We start from the raw sequence: 16,702 nt of genomic DNA, 5'->3' as shown, positions 1-16,702 counted from the left end.
GTAATCAAAAGTGAGAACCTTGGTTGATTTTCCCATTCCCTAGCTCAAAGACAGTTAAGCCGATTCTAGTCCACCAACGTCTCCACATAAATGACAACAGTGCCTCTTTAGTGGGATTTCACCATGACCACTGATTGATGATCATTGGTCAAGTAGAAAAAAAAATCAAAACATGTCAATTTTTGTTTTGAGCAGACTTCAGACAGGTAGTGGGAGAGGGTGATCAGTATTTTAATAAGGCTTCTGCCTGGTTCAGGCCCACTTAAAATTTGCATCGGGGGGGGGGAAGAGCAGTAAGATTTTATTTATATTTTTGTCTCACAGCCACCCCATACACGCTGAAAAAATAGTGAGATGAAACCCCCCCATGCTGATTAACATGGTTTGCCTTTATCTAATTCACTCCACATAGTTAGCTTGACCTGAATTACCTCTCAAGAAACATACTTAAGACCTGGTAAGATATGTAGCACTGTGCAAGAAATTAGACTAATTATGGTCATGTCTAAATAGAAAGCTCACTTTTTGTTATAAGCAGTGTTGTTTCTTTCTTGCATTGTAACATTGCCAACACCAGTAATTATAACATATATGACTGCTTTTTTGTTTGTAAAGCTTGAATGAATCTACTTTTTTTTAGGTTTTTTTCATTTTAGGAATAATCATTAAAATAATAAGCTCCTTAAAATTATCAATGGCCAAAACCGTGGCAGAAAGGCTTACAGCAGGAAGTGGTTTTTCACCTCATCTGTAATTATGGTGTAATGAATTTCTCTGAGCATGTGTTAGCACTGAAGAGACATCTCAGTTATACTAATATAGGCCATCGGTTCACTGAGTATATCAGAACATTGTACAGTAGGGATAAATATTTGGATAAATTCATACTTTGCAGTTAAATTTTGTCTTGGGGTGAGGGGAGGGTCCTCTGAGCCATAAGTTTTAATGCAACTATGCATAAAAATGATAGTAGCTTAAGGGAATTTGGTCTTCAAAGTTATAAAACTCATTTACTTGTGGCTCAGTGGGTTGCACTCTCACCTCTGAGTCAGAAGGTTGTGGGTTCAAGTACCACTCCAGAAACTTGAGCACAAAAATCTCGGCTGATACTCCAGTGGAGTGCTGCACTGCCAGAGGTGCCACCTATCGGATGAGATGTTAGACCAAGGCCCCATCAGCCCTCTCCGGTAGATGTAAAGGATCCCACGGCACGATTTCAAAGAAGAGCAGGGGAGTTATCCCTGGTCTCCTGGCCAATATTTATCAATCAACAGAAACAGATTATCTGGTAATTCCCACATTGCTGTTTGTGGGAGCTTGCTGTGTGCAATTAGCTGCTTTGCTCCCTAATTACAACAGTGACTACACTTCAAAAGTACTTCTTTGGTGGCAAAGTGCTTTGGGACATCCTGAGGTAATTAAAGGTGCTATATAAATGCATGTCTTTCTTTACTCCGTGCCAAAGAGTGGGAGGATGCAGCTTTGAACCCTCAATGCTCTCAGTTCCCAATCTGGACCATGTGGAATGGAAGCTACGGCACCTTGCTGTAGTGGAGAGGGACAATCAGATGGGGTAGTCTAGCCTTAGTAATACTTTGCACCTCTTTAACAACCAAAGGGAATGTTGAGGAAAGGTCTGGGAGCAGACCACATGCTCCATCTCTCAGCAATAAAAGACCTTAGAGTTCAGAGAACTAATGAATATAGATAACTTACCTTAAAAATTGCACTGAAATAAAGTACGAAAAACAGCAACTGTTTCACCTCCACTGCAATGTTGCCATTTTGACATGTGTATCACAGGTCAAAGAGGTGCATTATGGCTAGTTAGAGGAAAATAATTCAACTCAGGGCATTGAATGCTGTTGAATCTTCCAATAGTATTCAATGAATTATCTTCTATATCTCACCAATCTATGCTAGCAGTTCTTTTTTTTGCCATGTGGTTGTGTGGTACAGAAGTAAAGTAAATACTGAATTTTGCAATAAAACATTTTTGTGGCAGTCATGACCCTAAATTGTCCAAGAACGTAAGCATTACTTCTGGTTACAAAATAAACAACTGTAAATAATGTGCTGGATCTCAGTTTACACATGTGGTACAACTGCTGGAAAAACACACTTGACAAGACTTGACGAGCCCTATTGTCATTCAAGCCTGAGATTCAAACGTACAACCCCCATGTGGAATCAGTTCTGGACCTTGCCAGGCTGCTTAGATAAAGAACTGTATAGCAGTACATCTCATTGTAGCGAGGTTTTTGGTGTACCATATACAGTCTGCTTATTAAGCTAGTATCATAGAATGAGGCCATATTGAAGCCCACTCAAGGAAGATATGTAACAGATGCAAAAATTAGGTATTTAAAAGGAAATCCAAGTTGTAACCATTAATTCTAGAGCATTTGTTTTTTTATAAAGTTGAGTTGCAACACATGGAGGCAAGAAGGGCAGGGAAAGGTCAACTAAACTTTGGAAGGTGGTTTTATGCTATTTTAGTTGTTTAACTAGTGAGCCCACCACTGGAGCAGAAAGCAAGGAAAAGGTAACTGACATCCCTCAGGAGATGCCATATCTTTCCTCTTACAGCGTGTGTTTATGTAATGGTCCAAATCTAATCTCAGTTTGTTTATTTCCTCGGCACATTTTTACGATGGCTTTTCTTTTTTCTTGTTGCACCGTCTGATTGTTCAGCATCAGAGATTACACCCAAAGTGATAACCAAGTGGTTCTTTGGCAGCATGTAGTTGAAGTAGGCTAGCAAAGCACGCACCCAGAGAGGTTTGATCTACCGCTGTTTAAGTCCCTGTGTTAGTTGTAATTTTGCAAGGTCTTTAGTAGGCATTTGATGCTGTACAGTATTGGTGAGAGTGATAATTATTCCTTAATCACTCAGGGCAGCTGAATAAAGCAAACTCACTTACAGTGTTCGAGTGGATAACATTTCAAAAGTGTTTCTTTTTAGGGTGTTTGCTGTTTAGTGGAAAGGCCTGGTGAGCAAAAAATATCTTCAATTGCAATCTGATTTTTGAAGAAAAGCTGGCTTTTTCTGCTAATTGCAGCTTTTGGTATGCCAGCATTAATTTTCTTGACTTGTAGCATGCACAGTCCATACTGTAAGTCATGTATTATTTAATGTGGCGCAATCACTTGTCCTGTCAAAATACTATAGTCTTTGCTTTTACAGTAAATGCTGGTGATGGGGAATTTAAGACCATGGTGTTCCAGTAGCTTAATTTAAGTACATACCAGTTAAGCATTTGGTGCCTGTGCCTGTTATAATCAGCTTGGAGTATGTTTGATTCTGTTAGATGTATTAATTTAGCCAAGTAATTGCATTCAGGAATAATTCATGATAGCTTTAAACATGCCGTTAATGATTTTGTAGCACACACAGTATTATTGGCCATATTAAAAATTATATGCCTTTGGCTTGCATTAAAAATCAGAAGTGCTCTTCTACAATGGGACTTCCATTCTGACATTACAAGGGAGAAGCAGTGTTTTCTATTCCAATTAGGCACCAAGGAAAGGGTTCAAGTGACAGCCTGTTCATGTGTTAAAACGTGGACAACTGATTTGGTGAGGTACAGCTCACTAAATCCCATGACAAAACCCAAGGGGCTAAAAATTGCGTAGTGCCCCAACTTTTAGCGCCCCGTGCCGGAAATTGAGTGGTTGCGCCTCTAGAGGGAAGCGGGGCGCTACTGGAAGCATCCCGCATCCCTCTTGGGGCGCTGCAAGTCAATATTGCGGCGCTACATGCCACAGCACCATGCGTTGTGGCACGTCGCACCACGGTATTGCAGGCCTTCCTCCCCTTCTTAAAGGGCAGGTGCCTTGCGCAGCGCAACCCGGGGCCCAGTTGGGCCCCTGGGGATTGGGAGTGCCTGCAAAAGAGCCCGGCACTCAAGAGAAGTGGCGGGCTCTTGGAGCGCAGCCGGCACTCCGCGGGGGTGGGGCATTTCAGGAGGCCGGGGATGGGAGCACAGGCAGGTGCTGGCAGGCGGCCAGCAACAAAAATGGCCGCCCCGCACCTCGCCTTTAAATTGCGCCTCCCCAGCCGCAGGTAGGCCCCCCTGATCATGTCAGACATAGCGTCCGGCGGTAAGTCAGGGGGCGCTCCCGAAGATCACGGCTGGGACGTGAGCGGGGCACTGTGCACGGCGATGACATCATCACTGGCGGCGCAGCGCCGCGGGGCGCTACTGGTTAGCACCGCCACTAACTTCCCACTGAATTTTGCGGGAGACGTGGGCGGCATCGCGCCCGGGTGCTAGTTGCTTTGTGCCCCATTAGCCCCTTAGGGCGCTAACGGGAGGCACAAAGCAACCGAATTTCTACCCCAAGGACTTCTACACATACCACAATTTGCTGCCCGATACTGCAAGTTTACATAAAAAGACCTGGATGCAGTGATAATGGCAGTTTATGAGTGGATCTGGGTAGAAACAAATCATTTGCTGCAACAAATCACTTGTCCTAATTAAAACTAATGGCTAGTGTAGTATTGGTGGTCTAATAACTAAAACCTAGACATTTATGCTGAGTGATATTAACATCCTTGTTACATTTAAATCAAATTCCTCTGTCCATTAACATAGTGGACAAAGGAATTTGATGCAGACTCCGATAATATCACACAGCATAATTTCCAGATTTATATCTCATAACATTACACAGCTTACTAACATAGGAAAGTGTTCCAAGACGCTCTGCAGAAGCGTATTGAGATTAAAAATTGACACCAAGCCAAAGAAGAAGATATTAGGATGGGTGACTAAATGCTTGCTCAACGAGGCAGGTTTTAAGGAGGGTCTGATAGGGGGAGACGAGCTTTAGGGATGGAATTCAAGAGCTTTGTAATTCAAAAGACATTATTGGGTTCCTATTGCAGCTGATAGGTGTTGTGGTGCAGATCAGATGGTATGTTATTGCTTTTTTCAGTTACAACTGTACATAGTGGATTTGTGCTTACTGCGGCAGTGTGTAATGAATGCGCCAATTGCAGACAAGTATATGTTTTTTATGGCAAACAGGAGAACATTTTAAAAAGTACTTTCATCACTAAGAAGGTTGTATATAATTTCACTTCAGCCAGCCACTTGGATGCAGAATGTACAAAACAAGTTAGAAGTCTAGCACTATAATTGTTTTAATGAGAAAACATTTCAAACTTTTCATGCAGAATTGCATGTTTGCAGTGGTACAGTTATTAATTAGAGTTAGAGTGTAAATACATTATCCACAGATAAACCTTTCTAGGTAAGAAAGAAACAGAGATTTAAAAAGAAACTTAAATGTTGCCTGTTACTTATTGTTTACCTACAAAACAAGAGTCACTGCACTTCAAAGCAATTCATCATATGTGATGAAGTTTGAGATGTTTCTCAGAGACGTGATAAAGTACTATATAAATGCAAATCATTTGTTCTTTCAACTTAAAATAAAAAGGGAACACACTGAAAATGTACAGAAGGATAGTCAGCAGCTGAAACAGAACAAAAGGCAGTTTAGGTGTAACCCTGCATCATAACTCGAATGTTTCTGACCTGCTTTATTCCGCGAGTATAATCTCATCTGATTTACTACAGTCTATAACTGTCTTTTAAGGGCTTGGTGTGCTCACTATATTTTTTGGCTTTCTGTTTCCAGGGCCCAATTCCCAGTTGGCGTACAACATCGCATCCGGAGATTCACTGCAACATTTTGATATAGACAATAATGGCATTCTGAGTGTCAAGCAACAACTGGATCGGGAAAGCCAGTCATTCTACAACCTGCTGATTAGGGCTCATGATTTATCTCTGCTCCCAGCTAGTAGGCTTACAAGCACAACGCAAGTCTCTGTTATTCTGCTGGATGTCAACGACAGCCCACCAAGGTTTATTTCCTCTAAAATGGCCTACATGCAGGAAAACTCGCCAATGAACACTGTCATCTATAAAGCCCAAGCCACTGATCCTGACAGTGGACCAAACAGTTATGTTGAGTACACACTATTGAGCCATTCAGGAAACAAGTTCAGTATCGGAACAATAGATGGAGAGCTACAACTGACTGGTGAACTTGACAGGGAAGATGTCTCCAATTATACATTGACTGTGATTGCTACAGACAAGGGTGAGCCTCCACTCTCATCATCAATGGACATTACTGTGATTGTGCTTGATGTGAATGATAACACGCCTGTCTTTCAGCAACTTCTCTATGAAGTTGAGATTAGTGAAAACACACTTAGCGGCATCGATCTCATCCAGGTTACTGCCACTGATTTTGATGAAGGAACTAATGGTCAGGTCCGCTATCACATCACCCATGGCAATCTAAACAATGATTTTCGAATTGACTCTGTTACTGGTGTAGTATCAGTAGCCAAGCAACTTGATCGTGAAACAAGACCCTCGTATTCTCTGATTGTCCAAGCAACTGATCGTGGAAGCAGCCCACAGACTGCCACAGCTGTAGTAAACATAAATCTCACAGACATGAATGACTTTATACCAGTCTTTGAACTATCGCCCTACACTGTGCATGTGCAGGAAAATGCACAGAATCTGCCAACGTCCATCTTGCAGGTTGGTAGTATAAAGAGTTTTTTTTTAATCTGCAATAATAATTTTTCCATTTAGATGTAAGATCAGTATTATAATGACATCTGGTGTGTATGTTTCACCCATGGGTTAGTCAACCCCTATTTTATAATAATCATAATGGCAAAAAAGCAGTAAATCATACTGGTATATAAGTCACATATTTTTATTAAGAGGACTTTAAAAATGCATTAAGTGCAGCACACATACCAGAATTTTACAGTAATGGTATTAAAACTTGTTTGATTAATATTAAATTCAGCCAGTGAACAAACTGTTTTCATGCCACAAAAGTAAGAAATTATTGCAAAAAGTCTTCTAAAAACATAAGAAAGAATTGAATGAGAAAAGGCTATTTGCTTCGTCAAGCCATTCCTTCCGCGGACAATCTGCTATATTAGAGACTTTAGCCCACAGGCTTATTCTCCTGAAGAAAAGCCCTGAAAAGTTTCCCCCTGTTCCTCCACCTCAAAGTGGTCAAGTTAAACCGAAGAATACCTATCCAACCTTCCTACCTGCATTGTTATTCCTAGTTGTAGCTAGATCAATCCTAGTTGTGAAATTCATGTTAGCACCAGAAACTACTTGCAACTCATGCATTAACCTACCAGCAGTCCCAGCAACCCAACAATACCTGTAAGAGTAGACTTGTCCAAAGTGCTGTATGGTTTAATGGAGCAGTAATGTGTCCTGATAAGTTAAAAGGTAAAATTCACAAGATTCACGACCCTCTGAGCGAAGAAATTCCTCATCTCCGTTTTAAATGGGCGACCCCTTATTCTGAAACTATGCCCCCTAGTTCTAGATTCCCCCACGAGGGGAAACATCCTCTCTGCATCTACCCTGTCAAGCCCCCTCAGAATCTTAGATGTTTCAACAAGATCACCTCTCATTCTTCTAAACTCCAATGAATATAGGCCCAACCTGCTCAACCCCTTCATCTCAGGAATCAACCAAGTGAACCTTCTCTGAACTGCCTCCAATGCAAATATATCCCTCCTTAAATAAGGAGACTAAAACTGTACGCAGTACTCCAGGTGTGGTCTCACCAACGCCCTGTACAGTTGTAGCAAGACTTCCCTACTTTTATACTCCACCCCTCTTGCAATAAAGGCCAACATTCCATTTGCCTTCCTAATTACTTGCTGTACCTGCATGCTAACTTTTTGTGTTTCATGTAGAAGGACAACCAGGTCCCTATGTACCACAGCATTTTGTAGTCTCCATTTAAATAATAATTTGCTTTTTTATTTTTCCTACCAAAGTGGATAACCTCACATTTTCCCACATTATACTCCATCTGCCAAATTTTTGCCCACTCACTTAACCTATCTATATCCCTTTGCAGATTCATTGGGCTAGATTTTCGGGGAGCCGTCAGGCGGGGTTTCAGGCGTGTGGGGGGGTGTGAAAAATCCCAAATTTGGGGGTCCCGACACCATCCCGCCCAAAACCCCGCCCCACATAAGTTTCAGGGGCGGCGGGTACCCGCCCCACACTGGGACCCGCCAAAAGCAGGCAGGAAGGGATTAGTGCCAATTAACTGCCTGTTAACAGGTAGTTATCAGGCAGTTTTTAGCCTAATCCCTATTTTGAGGGGTTTCGTGTGGGTTTCCCGACGGCGCCAAACCACGCCAGGTAGAGCAGGCGGGCCATCGGGTTGAAGGAGTTGGAGGGGTTGCGATGTCGGCGCTCAGGTGAGTGATGGGTGCATGAGTGCAATGAGTGATGGGTGCATGAGTGCAAAGGTAAGTGTGTTTGGTGTGTCTAAAGTGTGTAAAGAACTTTTACTTACCTGTACTTACCTTAACAGCCTTTCTTCCTGTAGCCGTCGGGAGCGCATCACTCAGCCGGAACTTAAAGCTGAACGACTGCGATCTGTTAGAAGTGACAGCCTTCAGCTTTGAGTGCCGGTGTGAGTTCTAACTGAGTCTGTGCAGAATGACTCATGTCAGAACTCAGACTGTCAGTGTTTCACAGCTTCAAACAGCTGTCAAACGCTGATATTTCATCTGTCAAGGACTCTTGACAGATGAAATTTCAGTCTGTGACGTCACCTGTTGCCGGGTGGCCCTTAATTGGCCTGCTGAGCCCGCTGGGCGGGCTCAACAAGGTCAATCAAGGGAAAATCGCGCAGATTGGCCGGACGTCGCAGTAGGCGGGTCAAAAACCCGAAAGGAGAAGTCCCGCCGCCTTCCCGACAGGTTCGGCAAAATCTACCCCTTTGTGTCCTCTTCACAACTTGCTTCCCCACCTATCTTTGTATCATCAGCAAATTTGGCTAAATTACACCCTTCATCCAAGTCATTAATATAGATTGTAAATAGCTGAGACCCCAGCACCGATCCCTGTGGCATCCTACTAGTTACAGTTTGCCAACCTGAAAATGACCCATTTATCCTCACTCTCTAGTTTCCTGTTAGTTAGCCAATCCTCTATTCATGCTAATATATTACCCCCAACCCCATAAGCTCTTATCTTGTGCAGTAACCTTTTATGTGGCACCTTATCGAATGCCTTCTGGAAATCCAAATACAGTACACTACATCTGCTGGTTCCCCTTTATCCACCCTGCTCGTTACATCCTCAAAGAACTCCAGCAAATTTGTCAAATATGATTTTCCTTTCATAAAACCATGCAGTCAAGACTCTGCTTGATTATATTATGATTTTCTAAATGTCCTGCTACTACTTCTTTAATAATGGATTCCAGCATTTTCCCAATGACAGATGTTAGGCTAACTGGTCTATAGTTTCCTGCTTTCTGTCTCCCTCCTTTTTTGAATAGGAGTGTTACATTTGCGGTTTTCCAATCCGCTGTGACCTCTACAGAATCCAGGGAATTTTGGTAGATTACAACCAACACATCCACTATCTCTGCAGCCACTTCTTTTAAGACTCAAGGATGTAGGCCATCAGGTCCTGGGGACTTGTCAGCCTTTAGTTCCATTCATTTGCCTAGTACTTTTTCTCTACTGATAGTGATTGTTTTAAGTTCCTCCCTCCCTATAGCCCCTTGATTATCAATTATTATTGGGATGATTTTAGTGTCTTCGACCGTGAAGACCGATACAAAATATTTGTTCAGAGACTCTGCCATTTCCCTGTTTCCCATTATTAATTCCCCAGTCTCATCCTCTAAGGGACCAACGTTTACTTTAGCTACTCTCTTTTTATATACCTGCAGAAGCTCTTACTGTCTGTTTTTATATTTTTCAAGTGTTCAATTATGACCATTCAAAGCCTAAATTTTGAAAGTCTAACCCTGTCTGTTGACTGTAGGTACCTGGTTCCTAAGTTACATAACACCGCCATATAACAATGTTAGTTATGTGATGGTAACTCTCAAAATGGACTGACCATCACTGAAATCTGGGATAAAATCAGAACAAACCTTGCCTTTTTGTGATACATTGGCCCCGATTTTCTGCCAGCCGTCGGGCGGGTTTTCAGGCGGGCAGGGGCCGAAAATCGCAGAAATAGGGGGTCGCGACCCCCCCATGTCTGATTCCCCGCCCCGTCCGACTTTCGAACCGCCGTTTCTCCACGACCCGAATCAGTCCCGCCCGCCGCTGGCGGGACTGGCCGTCGGAACACTAATCAGCAATTATTACCATCTTTAAACGTATTTTCAGGGGCCGTTGCGATTTTGTGGGGTTCCCCACACTAAACACGCCTGCGGGGAACCCCGCTGATGAAACCTGGCATGAAGCTTGCCGGCTTGCTTGCTGTCAGCTGCAGGTCATTCGGGAAAGCTGCGATTTAAACGGAGAGCATTTGTATGGTGAAGGACCTTGTTGCTGCAGGCTTGGGGCTACTTCTTCAAGGCTTAGGCACAGCTGTGGAAGGTTGGAGCCTCACACACTTCTCCAATGTGATCTCCTGGGAAGCCCCTCTCGCCACCCTCACTCAGCACTTCCTCAGCGGAGGCATCTACGAGAAGCATGGGACGCCTTTTTTTCCTTCCCTTCTTGCCATTAGAGGATCTCCAGCAGCAGAGGCGGCAGCAGCAGAACCAGGAACAGCAGGATGAGCACCAGGAGCACCAGGCTGCTGCTCACTCACCTGAAGCTGCACAGGCCAGAAGGAGCCAGCGCTTGGAAGTGGCTTGAGAGCTCCTTGCTGCGCTTTAGGGGGCCGTGGGGACCCGTATCTGCACTGGCAGTCCTACTCAGAAGGACTTGCATGAAGGTCTGGTTTCTCTGTTCAATAGATGGCCAACGCTCCTCAAGAGATGTCATTCTCTTATGAGTACTCACCATGTTTTCCGTACCCTGGCGAGTTATCTCCTCCATGGAGGTTGCCAACCTTTCCATGGTGATGCGTTCATGCGCCAATGACTCCACAAAGGCTCTGCTCATGGTCGCTATGGACTCCTCCATTCGCTCCACACTCGCAGCGACCCTGGAGACAAAACCTGCCAGAGACTCCTGCATCTGTGCATGGAGATCCATCACTTCTTCTCTTGCGGATGGACCCAAAGGCAGAGGGTCGACATGCAGCACAGCTGAGCTGAGCTGGCAGAGTCCTGCGCCCTCCGACGAGGACTCTCCACTGCTGTCCCTGTCTCCAGAATCTGCTGAGGCTCACTTGTGAGCTGTGAAACACCAGGTGACAACACTACTCTATGTCCCGAAGTCCCCCCCAAGGTGTGAGTGTCTGCGCTGGTGCTGGGTGCGCTTACTTCTGCTGACGCTGTGCCCTCAGAGGTTGGAGCTTCCTCTGAGGAGTCTGGCTGCACAGCCTCTTCCGCCTCCACAGTGGGGACGGGAGCTCTGGATGGTCCTGTGGGGGAGTAGAGGAAGGAGTTAGAGATGTGATGCCAAGGTTACATGCACATTCGAGTTGACATCTGCTGACACCTGCATCCATGCAGCCTTGGTACATAAGAACATAAGAAATAGGAGCAGGAGTAGGCCAATCGGCCCCTCGAGCCTGCTCCGCCATTCAATAAGATCATGGCTGATCTGATCCTAACCGCCAATGTACTATCACAGAACCATCTCCTGAATCTAACAGAATTAGACACATGAAATAGCAGCAGGATCAGGCTACACGGCCCCTGGGCCCGCTCCGCTACCTACAGGGCCATGTCCGATCCGAACCTGGACTCATGTCCAAATTCCTGCCCGCTCCCCGTAACCCTTAATTCCCTTTACTTCTAGGAAACTGTCTATTTCTGTTTTAAATTTATGTAATGATGTAGCTTCTACAGCTTTTTGGGGCAGCATATTCCATGGACCTACCACCCTCTGAATGAAGTAGTTCCTCCTCATCTCAGTTTTGAAAGAGCAGCCCCTTATTCTAAGACTATGCCCCCTAGTTCTAGTTTCACCCATCATCGGGAACATCCTCCCCGCATCCACCCGATCCAACCCCTTCACAATCTTATATGTTTCAATAAGATCGCCTCTCATTCTTCTGAACTCCAATGAGTAGAGTCCCAATCTACTCAACCTCTCCTCATATGTCCATCCCCTCATCCCCGGGATTAACCGAGTGAACCTTCTTTGTACTGACTCGAGAGCAAGTATGTCTTTTCTTAAGTATGGACACCAAAACTGTATGCAGTATTCCAGGTGCGGTCTCACCAATACCTTGTACAACTGAAGCAATACCTCCCTATTTTTATATTCTATCCCCCTAGCAATGAAAGCCAACATTCCATTGGCCGCCTTAATCACTTGCTGCACCTGCATACTAACCTTTTGAGTTTCGTGCACCAGGACCCCCAGATCCCTTTGTACTTCAGTACTTTCCAGTTTCTTGCCATTAAGATAATAACTTGCTCTACAATTTTTCCTGCCAAAGTGCATAACCTCACACTTTCCAGTATTGTATTCCACCTGCCAAATCTCTGCCCACTTACTTAGCCTGTCTATGTCCCCTTGCAGGTTTTTTATGTCCTCCTCACTCACTACTTTCCCTCCCATCTTAGTATTATCTGCAAACTTTGATATGTTACACTCGGTCCCCTCCTCCAAATCGTTAATATAGATTGTAAAGAGTTGGGGACCCAGCACTGACCCCTGCGGAACACCACTAGTTACTGATTGCCAGTCTGAGAATGAACCATTTATCCCAACTCTCTGCCTTCTGTTAGATAGCCAATCCTCTATCCATGCCAGAATATTACCCCCAATCCCGTGATTTTTTATCTTAAGCAATAATCTTTTGTGTGGCACCTTGTCAAATGCCTTTTGGAAGTCTAAATACACTACGTCCACTGGTTCCCCTTTATCCACCCTATATGTTACTTCCTCAAAGAACTCCAGCAAATTTGTCAAACATGACTTCCCCTTCATAAAACCATGCTGACTTTGTCCTATTAAATTATGATTATCCAAATGTCCTGTTACTGTCTCCTTAATAATGGACTCCAAAATTTTACCTACCACAGATGTTAGGCTAACCGGTCTATAGTTTCCAGCCTTCTGTCTACTGCCCTTTTTAAATAGGTCTCAATGGGAGGCCTCTTCCTGCCTGACCTAGGGAAGAGGACCTCCCTGTGGGCCCTAACCCCATCCAATAATGCCTGCGGTGAAGCTTTGTCGAATTTGGAGGCAGCTCGGGGTCTGGCACTGACCACAGCTGCTGCAGGCTCCTCTGCCATCCTGCATGGTTCGTTTGGAAGCCAACAGAGGAAGCAATGCTTGCTGTGGACCTTGAAAGCACCACGAATGATGACATCATACTGTGGGGCTTTCTGACTAGAAATGGACAATTAGCAAGGCTGTCCACACGCTGGAAATTAATTGGCCACTTGAGGGAAAATTGCGTGCAGCTGGCTGACATTTTTTTGTGGGTCAGAACCCCACATTCGGGGAATCCGACCATTTCCCACACAATCCACAAAATCGGGACCATTATAACTGTTCTGAATACATCATGTACTTCAAGCGTTCAGAGTTATTAGAAGTGCACCAAGGGGGCTGGATGGCCCAAAGGTCTCCTCCTTGAAACTGTTACGATGCAGCTGAGTTTATATGGTATCAGCCAAATGGGGCTGAGAAATTCTCAGCAGTTGATCAAAAAATTATTCTCAAATAGGTTGGCTCACTTTGTCACAGATGAAACAGCTGTACATGGCTCACGCTGGCTTCATACAGATCATTGAGGCTAAAGTAATTCAAGTATAGGGCAACAGATACTGACAATTAGTGGCAAGGGAGTAATTCAGTTGAGAGTGGTTCTGATGTATTAAAAAGTGGAAACAAAGCTGAATTGTTTCTTCAACATCATCAATGAATTATTGGTTTGAATTCATTGTCAGGCTTTTATTAGAATATATATTTAGCCTGCTTTTGAAATGTATTTCTGTTTAAAAAAACATAAAGAAGCATATATGGTCAACATAGCAGAGGATATATCGGTGAAAGGAAAGACAGAAGTGAGGTAGGAGCTAAAGACACTTGACATCTTGAGGGCGATTTTCCTGCCGCTCCCCCCCGCCAATCACATGGTCCCAGCATGGGGCCTCCAGCAGCATCACAGAATCACAGAATCACAGAAACCCCACAGTGCAGATAGAGGCCATTTCGGCCCATCGAGCCTGCACCGACACATATCCCACCCGATCCCCGTAACCCCTACACCAATACATATCCCACCCTATCCCCATAACCCCACGTATTTAATCCCCCCTAACACTAAGGGTCAATTTATCATAGCCAATCATCCTAACCTGCACATCTTTGGACTGTGGGAGGAAACTGGAGCACCCGGAGGAAACCCACGCAAACACGGGGAGAATGTGCAAACTCCACACAGACAGTCGCCCGAGGCCGGATTCGAACCCGGGTCCCTGGCGCTGTGAGGCAACAGTGCTAACCACTATGCCACCGTGCATCATGGGAAGATGGAATTTTGCATTGGTGGATATGATTTTTGCCAGCTCCCAAATCCCCTGCACTCACACACTGCAGCCCGACTGCAGCAAAGATTTTTCCCATTGGTCATTCTAATAATAAGTGAAAGATCATCAAGCTGAAAGTTGCTGGTTGCACCTTTAAGGATTCTACAATCCCAAAGTGCGGCTGAGTGTTTAATGCCCAGTTTCTATGTTTTAAAAAAAAAAGAAATACATTTCAAAAACAGGCTATTCTTCAACCAGGCAGCTGCCCTGTATTAGTCCGGGAAAATAATATAGAAGGTGTTGTTATGTCACTTCCATATTATTTAAAGGGATTCACAACCCCGTATGTTTGAGCCCCCCCCCCCCCCCCCCCCCAGAAATGCGTGTCATTTGTAAAAGAGGTAATGATCCAGCATTACCTGTCTTCACCTCTATTTGTTGTCCAGCACATCCTGGGAACTGGTGCATGCAGAGTGTTAAGAACAGCAAATGTCGCAATTATAGTGTTAGTTAGAAAATGGACTGTGCAGAGACAATTAGCATATCTGTGTAAAATAAGCTTCAATCGTAGGCTCATGCTGACTTAACTAATTTCAGTTGGGGCAGTGGGTGCTGCTGCTGTTGGCCTCAGTGGCATCTCATTTTGGAGGAAAATAATAAACATGATTCCCATTCCTGGAAAGTGAATCTATGTTGGGTCCCCCTCAAGGATACATATCCTGCCAATGATCAGTGTGTGTGCTCAGACATATAAAGAGTGCCCACTTGAGTTAGGTACCTGGGGACTGATGGTTACCCATGGAACTGTATTCCAACAAGAATCATCACCTCCAGGAGAGGAGTGGAGAACATTGGGGGATAAAAGATAATACTGGTGGATATGTTTTGATTGAAAGTGTAAATGAAAACTTGTACAGTGGAATAGAATTGCACACTTCATTATACTTTATTGTAATTTACCTATATATTGCACACCTGATTATAATTTGTTATTGAATCTAGAATGTAAACACAAAAGACTGCAGGAATGAGAAAAGACCATTCAGTCAATCTACCTCACTCCATCAGTACCCGATTCGACCAATTTTTATCCATTTCCGATCACAAACCCACGTCTCTCCACTCCCTGCTGAATCAGGAATCGAACAAATTTCCTATGAATGCTTCACCTGGAATGGGTGCCAACTATGTGTAAAGAAGCTTTTCTTTGTGCTATGCTTTTCTCCTGACTCCCTCAGTTTATAAACAAATCGGGAGTCACTTTCAGTTTTGACGGTGGCGGAAAATCTGCAGTAATGGATCAGCTGCCCATTATACACCCTCCCAACTTTCCTTTCCATTGACACCATAAGGCCAATCGCTATTGCCATTCTTCTGTCCATGCCCAAAGTGAAAATGATCTCTATCCTGTATTTCTTCTATCTGCGTTTTGCACAAAATACCTCTCTATATCACCTTATTAATTCACATCATAATGTTATAGATGATTATGATAGATGATGCCCTCTCTATATATTTTTTTAAAATGAGAATAAATGTAACTTCCATAGTCTATGTTCAGAAGTGAGCAGTCTAAACCCTAGAATCATCTTTGATGGCCTTCTCCGAATCCTTTCCATTGCCTCGGACTATCTTTTTGCAAGCACAGTAACCATAGCTGGCAGAGTGCGTTACGTGTAGTCTCATCAATGCTTTATAGAGTATTACTATCACATCCTTGGACTTACATATCCTGTGGATTTATACTGTAGGTTGTAGCTCGCGATGATGACCAAGGGCTAAATGGTCAGCTGACTTACACAGTTGTTGGTGGGAATGAAGAAGGAGCTTTCACTCTGACACCCAGTGGGCAGCTGAGCCTGGTCGTGAGCCTGGATCGTGAAACAACGGCGCAGTTTGCCCTGACAGTCATTGCTACGGATTCAGGTAAAAGTAACAGTCTCATCTGCATTTCAAAGTAGTTCGCTCACATACTCTACCTTATTAAATAAGAAGATTGTGAATGTATTAGTCAAGAGGGTAAATTTCCACTCCTGACGAGAGTGCGGATCGAAGAATCAGTTACAGAGGTCAGCAAGCTCAATTTGCATTTTCCAGTCGTTAATCTGGATTTTCCAGTCGTTAATCTCAAAGACTGGGAAAATTGGGAACACTGTGAATCAAATACACTGATCCCCTGAGCTTGATTCTCCGATCAATGCTCTTGGCAAGCAAAGCATCTGCCAGAAGCAGAGCCTTGTAAAATTTACCCTAT

At 44.0% G+C, this 16,702-nt stretch overlaps 1 protein-coding gene across 2 annotated transcripts in view; it reads left to right on the top strand.

Moving 5' to 3' along the window:
- Positions 1 to 16,702, top strand: part of fat4 (FAT atypical cadherin 4) — a 434,764-nt gene that overhangs the window by 244,962 nt on the left and 173,100 nt on the right. For both annotated transcript variants that reach the window (XM_086009513.1, XM_086009521.1), the window contains exons 6-7: positions 5,656 to 6,578; positions 16,200 to 16,374. In XM_086009513.1, coding sequence (XP_085865639.1) covers positions 5,656 to 6,578; positions 16,200 to 16,374 — 1,098 coding nt within the window. The remainder of the gene's footprint in view (positions 1 to 5,655; positions 6,579 to 16,199; positions 16,375 to 16,702) is intronic.

This window comes from Somniosus microcephalus, chromosome 2, assembly GCF_052327205.1.
Source record: "Somniosus microcephalus isolate GS21.2 chromosome 2, FLI_Smic_1.0, whole genome shotgun sequence".
Taxonomy (NCBI): Eukaryota; Metazoa; Chordata; class Chondrichthyes; order Squaliformes; family Somniosidae; genus Somniosus; species Somniosus microcephalus.
This window is presented reverse-complemented; position numbering and strand designations above follow the sequence as displayed.